This window comes from Mustelus asterias, unplaced genomic scaffold (genome assembly GCF_964213995.1).
Source record: "Mustelus asterias unplaced genomic scaffold, sMusAst1.hap1.1 HAP1_SCAFFOLD_920, whole genome shotgun sequence".
Lineage (NCBI taxonomy): Eukaryota > Metazoa > Chordata > Chondrichthyes > Carcharhiniformes > Triakidae > Mustelus > Mustelus asterias.
Window position 1 is genome coordinate 12,015 of NW_027590866.1, and position 13,403 is coordinate 25,417.

The window sequence follows — 13,403 nt, forward strand, 5'->3', positions numbered from 1 at the left end:
GGGGTGTGGAAGCTGGCCTCAGCCTCCATGGGCTAAGGATGGAGAAAGTCAGTGAGGGTTCTGTGACCCTGGCTTCAGACTGTGCAGCTAGTTTTAACTCGTGAAGCGAAGGGGTTTGGAGGGAGTTAGAATGTGAACTCTTGCGTCTGGGGATGTGCAATGACTTCCTGTTTTTGATACCTCCCAGTTGTGGCCAGGTTGGAAAAACGAGTAACATGTGATGACGACGAATTGAATCAGTGCCAGGACATGATAGAAGCCAGCCAATGTAATGTGCTGTCCTATTGTGTGGAGACAGAATGGAGCAAGCCTAAAGTGGTAAGTGGGGTTGATTTGATTTGATTTATTATTGTCACATGTACTGGGATACAGTGAAAAGTATTATTTCTTTTGCACTATACAGACAAAGCATACCGTTTATAGAGAAAGAATGGAGAGGGTGCAGAATGTAGTGTTACAGTCATAGCTAGGGTGTAGAGAAAGATCAACTTATTGCCGGGTAAGTCCATTCAAAAATCTGACAGCAGCAGGGAAGAGGATGTTCTTGAGTCGGTTGGTCCATGACCTCAGACTTTTGTATCTTTCTCCTGACGGAAACAGGTGGAAGAGAGAAAGTCTGGTGTGCATGGGGTCCTTGATGATGCTGGCTGCTTTGCTGAGGCAGTGGGAAGTGTAGACAGAGTCAATGGATGGGAGGCTGGTTTGCGTGATGGATTGGGCTACATTCATGACCTTTTGTAGTTTCTTGTGGTCTTGGGCAGAGCAGGAGCCATACCAAGCTGTGATACAACCAGAAAGAATGCTTTCTATGGTGCATCTGTAAAAGTTGGTGAGAGTCGTAGCGGACATGCCGAATTTCTTTAGGCTCCTGAGAAAGTAAAGGCGTTGGTGGACTTTCTTAACTATAGCGTCGGCGTGGAGGGACATAAGAACTAGAAGCAGGAGTAGGCCATCTGGTCCCTCGAGCCTCTTCCGCCATTCAATAAGATCATGGCTGATCTTTTTGTGGACTCAGCTCCACTTACCCGCCCACTCACCATAACCCTTAATTCCTTTACTGTTCAAAAATTTATCTATGCTTGCCTTAAAAACATTCAATGAGGTAGCCTCAACTGCTTCACTGGGCAGGGAATTCCACAGATTCACAACCCTTTGTGTGAAGAAGTTCCTCCTCAACTCAGTCCTAAATCTACTTCCTCTTATTTTGAGGCTATGCCCCCTAGTTCTAGTTTCACCCGCCAGTGGAAACAACCTCCCTGCTTCTATCTTATCTATTCCCTTCATAATCTTATATGTTTCTATAAGATCTCCCCTCATTCTTCTGAATTCCAATGAGTATAGCCCCAGTCTACTCAGTCTCTCCTCATAAGCCAACCCTCTCAACTCCGGAATCAATCTAGTGAATCTCCTCTGCACCCCCTCCAGTGCCAGTATATCCTTTCTCAAGTAAGGAGACCAAAACTGTCCACAGTACTCCAGGTGTGGCCTCACCAGCACCTTATACAGCTGCAACATAACCTCGCTGTTTTTAAACTCTATCCCTCGAGCAATGAAGGACAAAATTCCATTTGCCTTCTTAATTACCTGCTGCACCTGCAAACCAACTCCTTGAGATTCCTGCGCAAGGACACCCAGGTCCCTCTGCACAGCAGCATGCTGCAATTTTTTACCATTTAAATAATCGTCCATTTTGATGTTATTCCTACCAAACTGGATGATCCCACATTTACCAACATTGTACTCCATCTGCCAGACCCTCGCCCACTCACGTAGACTATCTATATCCCTTTGCAGATTTTCAGCGTCCTCTGCACACTTTGCTCTGCCACCCATCTTAGTGTCATCTGCGAATTTTGGCACACTACACTTGGTCCCCAACTCCAAATCATCTATGTAAATCGTAAACAATTGCGGTCCCAACACTGATCCCTGAGGCACATCACTAGTCACTGATCGCCAACCAGAAAAACCCACACCCACTCTTTGCTTTCTGTTAGTTAACCAATCCTCTATCCACGCTAATACATTACCCGTAACACCGTGCACCTTTATCTTATGCAGCAGCCTTTGGTGCGGCACCTTGTCAAATGCCTTCTGGAAATCCAGATACACCACATCCACAGGTTCCCCATTGTCCACTGCACATGTAATGTTCTCAAAGAATTCCACCAAATTAGCCAAACATGACCTACCCTTCATGGACCAATGCTGCGCCTTACCAATGGGACAATTTATATCCAGGACAGGTGATCTGGGCACCTAAAAACTTGAAGCTCTCGACTCCTTCTACTTCATCCCCGTTGATGTAGACAGGTGCATGTTCTCCTTTACGCTTCCTGAAGTCGATGACAATCTCCTTCGTTTTGTTGACATTGAGGGAGAGATTATTTTTGCTGCCAGATTCTTTAACTCATCCCTGTGTGGGATTGCTACATATATGCACAAGAGAATAAGTTCTCTCCCACACGGACTAAATCTCCTGAATATGTGATGTGGTTGGTTGACCTGTATTGTGACGAATCTTTAGAAAACACTGTTTCAGCCTCACCTGATATATTGTATCCCGTTTTGGACACCGTACTTGAGGAAAGATGTGGAAACATGAGAGAGGATGCAGAAAATATAGTTTGTGCTTCTTTGTCATATATTTAATACATTTTTACATTCGCTGTTAATCTCTTCTTGGGTTCTGTGCTCCAGGAATATTTATTTATTAGTGTCACAAGTTAGGCTTACATTAACACTGCAGTGAAGTTACTGTGAGAATCCCCGAGTCGCCACACTCCGGCGCCTGTTCGGGTTACACTGAGGGAGAATTTAGCACCTAACCAGCATGTCTTTCGGACTGTGGGAGGAAACCGGAGCACCCGGAGGAAACCCACGCAGACACGGGGAGAATGTGCAGACTCCGCACAGGCAGTGACCCCAAGCCAGGAATCGAACCCGGGTCCCTGGCGCTGTGAGGCAGCAGTGCTAACCACTGTGCCACTCATCGGTGCACATGCAGGATTTTATCTGGAGCGGATGCCCGCTATATCAGATCACTGCTGTATATCAATTACACAACATTACATAATATTACCTGAGCTGTGACGATGTACCCTCAGGAACTGTGTTTTATTTGTGTCTGTGCATGTGGTCTCCCAGCCATAGGATGGTTACAGCACAGAAGTAGGCCATTTTGGCCCACTGTGTCCGTGCTGGCTCTCTGCAGGAACAGCTCATCCACTTCCCACTCCCATCGCAGTTTCATTGTTCTGGACATCACCAGTTTTTGTACAATACGGAAAGCGGGCAGGCTTAAAAGTTCAAAATCTGCCCACGTTATGTAAATGTGAATTAACAATGAGTTTTATGTTGTTAATGGCACGTTTGACTTCCAAAATAATGTCAACGTGATAATGTCTTCACAGTCAAATTCATGCCATGTTTGGTGTTCCGATCCCAGACGGTCTTATAACATCCTTCCACTCACTAAGCCTCCAACTGGACCAAACAACAGCTTTCTCTCTTTCCTTCTTTCTTTTTCTTTTTTTCTGCTTTATTTCTCTTTACTTCATTCTTTCCTTCTTTCTCCCTTTCTTCCTTCCTTTCTTTCTTTCTTCCTTCCTTTCTTTTTTTCACGCTCTCAGTGGGTTAGGTGGATTGGCCATGCTAAATTGCCCCTTAGTGTCCAAAGATGTGTAGGTTAGGTGGTTTGGCCATGCTAAATTGCCTCAATGTGTCAGGGTGATTCGCAGGGTAAATCCGTGCGGTTATGGGAATAGGCCCTGGGTGGGAGTGTTGTCGGTGTGGCCCCGATGGTCCTCATTCTGCATTGTAGTGATTCTATGATTCTAGGGATATCCACCATGAATTACAGTGTTAACACATTGGTTCTTGTCTTACAGGATGATGACATCTGCATGCAGTGTGCAATGTTCATTAGTACAGTGGCTGACAAACGGAACGCGGCTGGCGAGCGGAGGCGTCAATTGGAGCTGGTACCAGATAACGATAAGACCCATAATATATCATAGTTGATTTTTGTAATTGGTAAAAGTTACGCTAAATCTGTTGATAAACTTTATTTGATAAAAGCTCCCTCGTGGGTCACTTGAATCATACCTGGAGTGAAATGTCTTGCTCACCCTAATGCCAAAACTTTGGGTCTACGATAACTTCATGAAACACCTTGGAATTTCTGGGCTGGGTCTTAACGAAGGGAGTTTCATTATTGTCTGTCCTATCCCTTCCTGCCTCAGCTGCAGTCGTGAGGTGTCCTGGACTTGAGGGTGACCAGGGTGTCAAAACTTTACTTGTCACTAATAAATAGCATGTTCTGCACCGGATAAACCAATGAAGTTCCTGGGGGAACAGTCTGTTCTGTGAGCTTTCCATGCTGATTGTGTTAGTGTTGGGTTGGGCAGACTTATTTAGTGTTTAGTGTTGGCTTTCATTCACTAACCAACATTTAGTGTTGGGCAGACTTACTGATAGGGACCAGATCAGAAACTTCGAGGTATTTTAAAAGTTAGCTTGGACCCTAACTTCTCCATTTGATTTTGTCATTAGGGTGCGCATAAGATGTTTCACTCCAGGCACAATGCAATTGACAAACCAGACAGCTTTCATCAAATCAAACATTATTTAAGAATAAAATTAGAATGTAACATAAAAGAATTAGCTTAACTTTTACCAATCAAAATAGTTAAACATGACAAAATCTCATACTTACTATCTCTGTTGTTCCAATTTAATAAGAAGTTTAACAACACCAGGTTAAAGTCCAACAGGTTTATTTGGTAGCAAAAGCCACACAAGCTTTCGGAGCTCTAAGCCCCTTCTTCAGGTGAGTGGGAATTCTGTTCTCAAACAGAGCATATAAAGACACAAACTCAATTTACATGAATAATGGTTGGAATGCGAATACTTACAACTAATCAAGTCTTTAAGAAACAAAACAATGTGAGTGGAGAGAGCATCAAGACAGGCTAAAAAGATGTGTATTGTCTCCAGACAAGACAGCCAGTGAAACTCTGCAGGTCCACGCAACTGTGGGGGTTACAAATAGTGTGACATGAACCCAATATCCCGGTTGAGGCCGTCCGTGTGTGTGCGGAACTTGGCTATCAGTTTCTGCTCAGCGACTCTGCGCTGTCGTGTGTTTAAATTGTGTGTCCAATTTAAAGCAATAGCCCCATAGACATACACCATTCTTCAGAATGAGTTAGCACAGAAACCAAAGATTTCCAGCCTTTTAACACTCCTGGACAGAGATTCTGGCAGCAGTTTCCAGAGAGGAATATAACCTCAAACAGCAACTCTCCAAGAAAGAATCACTCACATGCAGCAGAATTTGATTTGATTTGATTTACTATTGTCACAACTATTGGGATCCAGTGAAATGCAGTTAACTTGTGTGCTATTCAGACAAAACATACCATTCATAGAGTACCTATGTACCTGTACTCTATAGTACCTGTACTCTAAAGTAAGGCCTTTGACAAGGTCCCTCATGGCAGACTGGTGCACAAGGTGACGTTGCATGGGATCAGAGGTGAGCTGGCAAGGTGGATACAAAACTGGCTCGGTCAAAGAAGACAGAGGGTAGCAGTGGAAGGGTGCGTTTCTGAATGGAGGGCTGTGACAAGTGGCGTTCCTCAGGGATCAGTGCTGGGACCTTTGCTGTTTGTAATATATATAAATGATTTGGAGGAAAATCTAACTGGTTTGATTAGTAAAATTGCAGATGACACAAAGGTTGGTGGATTTGCGGATAGCGATGAGGACCATCAGAGGATACAGCAGGATATAGATCAGTTGCAGACTTGGGAGGAGAGATGGCAGATGGAGTTTAATCCAGACAAATGTGAGGTAATTCATTTTGGAAGATCTAATACAGATAGGAAATATACAGTAAATGGCAGAACCCTTAAGAGTATTGATAGGCAAAGGGATCTGGGTGTACAGGTACACAGGTCACTGAAAGTGGCAATGCGGGTGGAGAAGGTCGTCAAGAAGGCATACGGCATGCTTGCCTTCATTGGCCGGGGCATTGAGTTTAAAAATTGGCAAGTCATGTTGCAGCTTTATAGAACCTTAGTTAGGCCGTACCTGGAATATAGTGTTCAATTCTGGTCGCCACACTACCAGAAGGATGTGGAGGCTTTGGAGAGGGTACAGAAAAGATTTACCAGGATGTTGGCTGGTATGGAGGGCATATATGTCATAGAAATTATACAGTGCAGAAGGAGGCCATTCGGCCCATCGAGTCTGCACCGACCACAATCCCACCCAGGCCCTACCCCCACATATTTACCCGCTAATCCCTCTAACCTGCACATCTCAGGACTCTAAGGGGCAATTTTTAACCTGGCCAATCAACCTAACCCGCACATCTTTGGACTGTGGGAGGAAACCGGAGCACCCGGAGGAAACCCACGCAGACACGAGGAGAATGTGCAAACTCCACACAGGCAGCGACCCGAGACGGGAATCGAACCCGGGACCCTGGAGCTGTGAAGCAGCAGTGCTAACCACTGTGCTACCGTGCCGCCCGTCTTGTTATATTGGGATGTACGCCCGTGTCTTGTTATATTGGGATGTACGTTCGGGACAGGGCAATGTTTGTTGTGCTTGAGACAGGAAAGCAATTTGCCTTCCTCCTCAGTTTTACCCCCACTCCAGGATGTTGCCTGGTCTGGAGGGCATTAGCTATGAGGAGAGGTTGGAGAAACTTGGTTTGTTCTCACTGGAACGACAGAGGTTGAGGGGAGACCTGATAGAAGTCTATAAGATTATGAGGGGCATGGACAGAGTGGATAGTCAGAAGCTTTTCCCCAGGGTGGAAGAGTCAATTACTAGGGGGGTACAGGTTTAAGGTGCGAGGGGCAAGGTTTAAAGGAGATGTACGAGGCAGATTTTGTACACAGAGAATAGTGGGTGTCTGGAACTCGCTGCCGGGGGAGGTAGTGGAAGCGGATACGGTAATTACTTTTAAGGGGCGTCTTGACAAATACATGAATAGGATGGGAATAGAGGGATATGGTCCCCGGAAGGGTAGGGGGTTTTAGTTCAGACGGGCAGCATGGTCGGTGCAGGCTTGGAGGGACGAAGGGCCTGTTTCTGTGCTGTAATTTTCTTTGTTCTTTTGTTCTTTGTACATTGGAGAGAAGGAAAGCAGTGGGTGATCTCAGAGAGACTTACGTCCTGGCAGATTCCGATCTCCAAATCAGAGAGAAGAGAGGCACTGCTCTTTCTTTCAACTCAAAAGCAGCATCTAAACTGCAACTAAGCTTGAATTCTCAGTGTAAGCCTAACTCCACCCAGTCATATGACCCTCTCTGTCAATCAACCTAATCAAGTATTACGTTGCAAAACCCCAGGGGAACACACTAGAGGCAAGAGAACAGCATTAGTCCAGACTAAAGCAAGCACTATAGCAATTAGGAGAAATCATGTTGTTGCAGTAACAGTACAGGATACCAGTCACAAATAAAATTGCAAAGACAATAACGAAAACAGATCCTACACAAGAAACATGATGAAAATACATTTCTTAAAATACACAGTAGCATCACACTACAAAGAGAATCCTCCATAGAATAAAATCCCTACAGTACAGAACGAGGCCATTCAGCCTATCAAGTCTGCACCGACTCTCCGAAAGAGCATCTTGCCTATCCCCCAACCCCACACATTTATCCAGCTAATCCTCCTAACATCTTGTAATGCAAAGGGGGCAATTTAGCACGGCCAATCCACCTAACCAGCACTTCCTTCAAACTGTGGGAGGAAACCGGAGCACCCGGAGGAAACCCACGCAGACACGGGGGAGAATGTCCTGACTCCGAACAGACAGTGGCATTCACACTGGGGAGAGGCCGTTCACCTGCTCCGAGTGCGGGAAGAGATTTACCGAATCATCCAATCTGGTGAAACACCAGCGAGTCCACAGATGACGGCTCTGCTCTGATTCTGCTGTTGTTAATCAGATTCAGGACTGAACCTTGTTCATCATGACATTGGGGAAGTGTTGATGATGTTGCTGCAAAGTACAGTAACTGGGCTGGAGTCGACAGAATTTGCATTCATATAGCACCTTTCACAACCTCAGGACATCTCCATGCACAGTCAGCCTCCACAAGCAGCAATGTGATGAGGGGCAGTGACCTGTTTTCAGTGAGATTGGGTGAGGGGTAATATCGGTTTCAGCGGGGTAAACCACATCAACAATGTGATAATGAGCAGTGTTCTGTTTTTAGGGAGATTGGGTGAGGGGTAATATTGGTCTCAGCAGGGTGAACTCCCTTCTCTCCTTCCAAATAGAAGCCGTGTGATCTTTCACCTCTGCCTGAGAGAGTAGATGGGACCCTCGGGTTAACATCCTCATATTGGTGAAGTGAAGAACCTTCATTCTGAGACAATTGAAGAATCAGCACTTAATCAATAGATGTACTTGTCAGGCTGGTAATATAACCTGGAACACAAAGTTTGTAATGTTTTATTATAATATGATTTTAAGTACACGTCATAAATCATGAGAACTGTCAAATTATGTTTTCCAGCCAATCTAGAAAGATAAGGTAGAGCTCACAAAACATTTATGGCTTTGACAAGTTACATTAAGTTGGGAATGAATGGGACCTTACTCAAGCTGTCTCATTTATTCAGGAGACCGTTGTACTCAGACATCAGGAGATGCCAGTAGGTGTCAGGGGCCAATCAGACAATTAAGTTAATCAATTATCGGTCAACACTGTGGCTAATTTGAGAAAAAAAAAGGGCGGCACGGTAGCACAGTGGTTAGCACTGCTGCTTCACAGCTCCACGGACCTGGGTTCGATTCCCGGCTCGGGTCACTGTCTGTGTGGAGTTTGCACGTTCTCTTCGTGTCTGCGTGGGTTTCCTCCGGGTGCTCCGGTTTCCTCCCACAGTCCAAAGATGTGTGGGTTAGGTTGATTGCCCAGGTTAAAAATTGCCCCTTAGAGTCCTGAGATGCGTAGGTCAGAGGGATTAGCGGGTAAATATGTGGGGGTAGGGCCTGGGTGGGATTGTGGTTAGTGCAGACTCGATGGGCCGAATGGCCTCCTTCTGCACTGTAGGGTTTCTATGAAGCCGGGAATCGAACTTGGGTCCCTGGCGCTGTGAGGCAGCAGTGCTAACCCACTGTGCCACCGTGCCACCCTGTACATGTCAATTGAGAGAATGGATCATTATACAAGGAGCCAATGTCTGCGATTAATTTCCCAACCTGAGCTCTTTGGTTTATTTCATGCGATGCATGTAGTTTGCATGTTACATGTTATATAATCTGCCATGTACCATACCTACGGTGTCAGCTGGTTTCTCTCTTCTGTTGACAGGGAGTTGCGAGGAAGGCTTTATTCACTTACTGTCATTTAACTGAAATGGAAACTGAGTTGTGTAAAGACCATGCTCGCTCCGTTCTGAACGAAATAAACAAACTACTCGGGGACAAAGTGGTAAGTCCATCGCTGCGGTCGAAGCTGTGTGTGAACGTTACTGCTCACTGTGATAGAGTTACTGCCTGGATCGCCAGTGAATATCCCACTTTCGAAAAACACTTATCTGGTTGTTGGAGACAATGTATTTTCGCTCCAGGTTTGCTGTTGCCACAATTCATGAGAGGGGAATTTGATGCTGGGCTGTGTTTTTATCCTGTCTGTAAGGCGTGAGGGTGCTCATTCTATATTGGATCTGTTCCGCTCCTGCTGCCAAAACGCTCACTTTTCAAAGGGAATCCTCCAATCCTGTTGCTGTCAGATTTTTCCCATAGACATTTCCTCCGAGAATCAATTGTTAACCCTGCAAGACCTGTTTACGAGTTGTGATAGATATAGAGTCATAAAGATATACAGCCACGGAAACAGGCCCTTCGGCCCAAATCGTCCATGCTGACCACGGGGCGTTTTTCATGCAGGGAGAAGTGGACGCCTGCTGCCAGAGGAGGTGGTGGAAGCAGATACATTGGTAACATAACATCCCAATTCCTGTACTCAATGACCGATGAAGGCAAGTGTGCCAAACGCCTTCTTCATCACCCTGTCTACCTGTGACGCCACTTTCAAGGAACGATGTACCTGCACCCCTCGGTCCCTCTGTTCAACAACACTCCCGAGGGACTTAACTGTGTAAGTCCTGTCCTGGTTTGTCTTACCAAAATGCAACAGCTCACATTTATCTGAACTAAACTCCCTGTCATAGAACATAGAACATAGAACAGTACAGCACAGAACAGGCCCTTCGGCCCACGTTGTTGTGCCGAGCTTTGTCTGAAACCCAGATCAAGCTATTTCCTCCCTATCATCCCGAAGTACTCCATGTGCCTATCCAATAGCTTCTTAAATGTTCCTAAAGTTTCTGACTCCACTATCCCTGCAGGCAGTCCATTCCACACCCCAACCACTCTCTGAGTAAAGAACCTACCTCGGACATCCTTCCTATATCTCCCACCATGAACCCTATAGTTATGCCCCCTAGTTACCACTCCATTCACCTGAGGAAATAGTCTTTGAACGTTCACTCTATCTATCCCCCTCATCATCTTATAAACCTCTATCAAGTCTGCTCTCAACCTCCTCCGCTCCAAAGAGAAAAGCCCAAGTTCCCTCAACCTTTCCTCATAAGACCTACCCTCCAAACCAGGCAGCATCCTGGTAAATCTCCTTTGCACTCTTTCCAGTGTCTCCACATCCTTCTTATAGTGAGGTGACCAGAACTGCACACAATATTCCAAATGTGGTCTCACCAAGGTCCTGTACAGTTGCAGCATAACCCCACGGCTCTTAAACTCAAACCCCCTGTTAATGAACGCCAACACACTATAGGCCTTCTTCACAGCTCTATCCACTTGAGTGGCAACCAAGTGTCATTCCTTGAAAAACCCCATAGATTGTCGTAGCGATCAGAAGATGCAGCAGTCCAGACGGTGGGGCTTACTGACCTCCTCTGGCTCTCCTGAAAACACTTGTACAAATCGCAGCCATTGGCATTGGCCGTCCTTCAGTATCTCGCTCAACCCTCTCAAGGCAGAATGGTTTGGGTTCAAAGGTCACCTCAAGGTCTGAGCACCGAATCAGCCGGCTACTTTAGTGCGGCGCCATGGGGAGGGCAGCACAGTCGCAGATGCTGTCTTCCACACAAGATGTTACACCAAAATTATATCTGCCTGCATTAGTCATTCAATTAGATGGGAACAATTTCAAGGCCCGATTCATACAGCAGAATCTCAGAGAAAGAGACTTATCCTCTGACAGATCCCAGTCTCCAACTTCAGAGATGGAAAAAGTTAATGGTAGGGCATTGGGGAAAGATATAGAACAAAGGAATTGAGGGGTACAGGTTCATGGCTCCTTGAAAGTGGAGTCACAGGTGGACAGAGTGGTGAAGAAGGCATTCGGCATGCTTGGTTTCATCGGTCAGAACATTGAATACAGGAGTTGGGACGTCTTGTTGAAGTTGTACAAGACATTGGTAAGGCCACACTTGGAATACTGTGTACAGTTATGGTCACCCTATTATAGAAAGGATATTATTAAACTAGAAAGACTGCAGAAAAGATTTACTTGGATGCCACTGGGACTTGATGGTTTGAGTTATAAGGAGAGGCTGGATAGACTGGAACTTTTTTTTCCGTGGAGCTTAGGAGGCTGAGGGGTGATCTTATAGAGGTCTATAAAATAATGAGGGGGCATAGATAAGGTAGATAGTCAACATCTTTTCCCAAAGGTAGGGGAGTCTAAAACTAGAGGGCTTAGGTCTAAGGTGAGAGGGGAGAGATACAAAAGTGTTCAGAGGGGCAATTTTTTCATACAGAGGGTGGTGAGTGTCTGGATCGAGTTGCCAGAGGTAGTAGTAGAGGCGGGTACAATTTTGTCTTTTAAAAAGCATTTAGACAGTTACACGGGTAAGATGGATATAGAGGGATATGGGCCAAATGTGGGCAATTGGACCGAGCTTAAAGGCAAAAACTGGGTGGCATGGACAAGTTGGGTCGAAGGGCCTGTTTCCATGCTGTAAACCTCTGTGAGTTTACGTTACACCAAAATCATATCCGCCTGTATTAGTCATTCAGTTAGATGGAAACAATTTCACGGCCCGATTCATACAACAAAATCTCTCCTGGCAGATTCCAGTCTTCATCTTCAGAGAGGGTAAAAGAGAGACACTGCTCTCTTTCTCAACTCAAAAGCGGCATCCAAACAGCACCTAACCTTTGTGTAAGCCTAGCTCCTCCCAGTCATATGACCCCACCTGTCAATCAACCTAATCAAGCCCTACTCTGCAAAGCCCCCAGGGAACACATTAAAATCAACAGGACAGCATTAGAACAACATTTCAAGGTCCTATTTGAAGGGGCGGTCATCCAAAGTCCAGACACCATTCTTTGTAAATGTTCTCCCTTTCCAGGGTTGGAAGCCAAATTAAAATGATTCAATTTTATTCCATTGGGAAGCTTCCAAAGCTTCTCCCCATTTTCTGCTTTGACTTTGAGTACACCAGACTTCAGAGCTAGATGGGTAATTATAGGCCGGTGAGCTTGACGTCCGTGGTGGGGAAGTTGTTGGAGAAGATTCTTAAAGATAGGATGTATGCGCATTTAGAAAGGAATAAACTCATTAACGATAGTCAACATGGTTTTGTGAGAGGGAGGTCATGCCTCACGAACCTGGTGGTGTTTTTTGAAGAAGTGACCAAAATGGTTGATGAAGGAAGGGCCGTGGATGTTGTCTATATGGACTTTAGTAAAGCATTTGACAAAGTCCCTCATGGTAGGCTAGTGAAAAAGGTTGGATCCCATGGGATAAAGGGGGAGGTGGCTAGATGGGTGGAGAACTGGCTTGGTCATAGAAGACAGAGGGTGGTAGTGGAAGGGTCTTTTTCCGGCTGGAGGCCTGTGACTAGTGGTGTACCGCAGGGCTCTGTATTGGGACCTCTGCTGTTTGTGATTTATATAAATGATCTGGAAGAAGGAGTAACTGGGGTGATCAGTAAGTTTGCGGACGACACAAAACTGGCAGGACTTGCAGATAGTGAGGAACATTGTCAGAGGCTACAGAAGGATATAGATAGGCTGGAAATTTGGGCAAGGAAATGGCAGATGGAGTTCAATCCTGATAAATGCGAAGTGATGCATTTTGGTGGGAATAATGTAGGGAGGAGCTACACGATAAATGGAAGAACCATAAAGGGTGTAGAGACGCAGAGGGACCTGGGTGTGCAAGTCCACAGATCTTTGAAGGTGACGTCACAGGTGGAGAAGGTGGTGAAGAAGGCATATGGCATGCTTGCCTTTATAGGACGGGGCATAGAGTATAAAAGTTGGGGTCTGATGTTGCAGATGTATAGAACGTTGGTTCGGCCGCATTTGGAATACTGCGTCCAGTTCTGGTCGCCAC

The 13,403-nt window shown here is 45.6% G+C and overlaps 1 protein-coding gene across 1 annotated transcript in view; it reads left to right on the forward strand.

Annotated features, from left to right (window-relative positions):
* Window positions 1-229: 229 nt before the first annotated feature.
* LOC144487609 (prosaposin-like) overlaps window positions 230-13,403 on the forward strand; it is a 44,544-nt gene continuing 31,370 nt past the window's right edge. Inside the window, exons 1-3 of the mRNA XM_078205698.1 lie at window positions 230-318; window positions 3,891-3,983; window positions 9,348-9,467. Coding sequence (XP_078061824.1) covers window positions 250-318; window positions 3,891-3,983; window positions 9,348-9,467 — 282 coding nt within the window. The 5' untranslated portion in view covers window positions 230-249. The remainder of the gene's footprint in view (window positions 319-3,890; window positions 3,984-9,347; window positions 9,468-13,403) is intronic.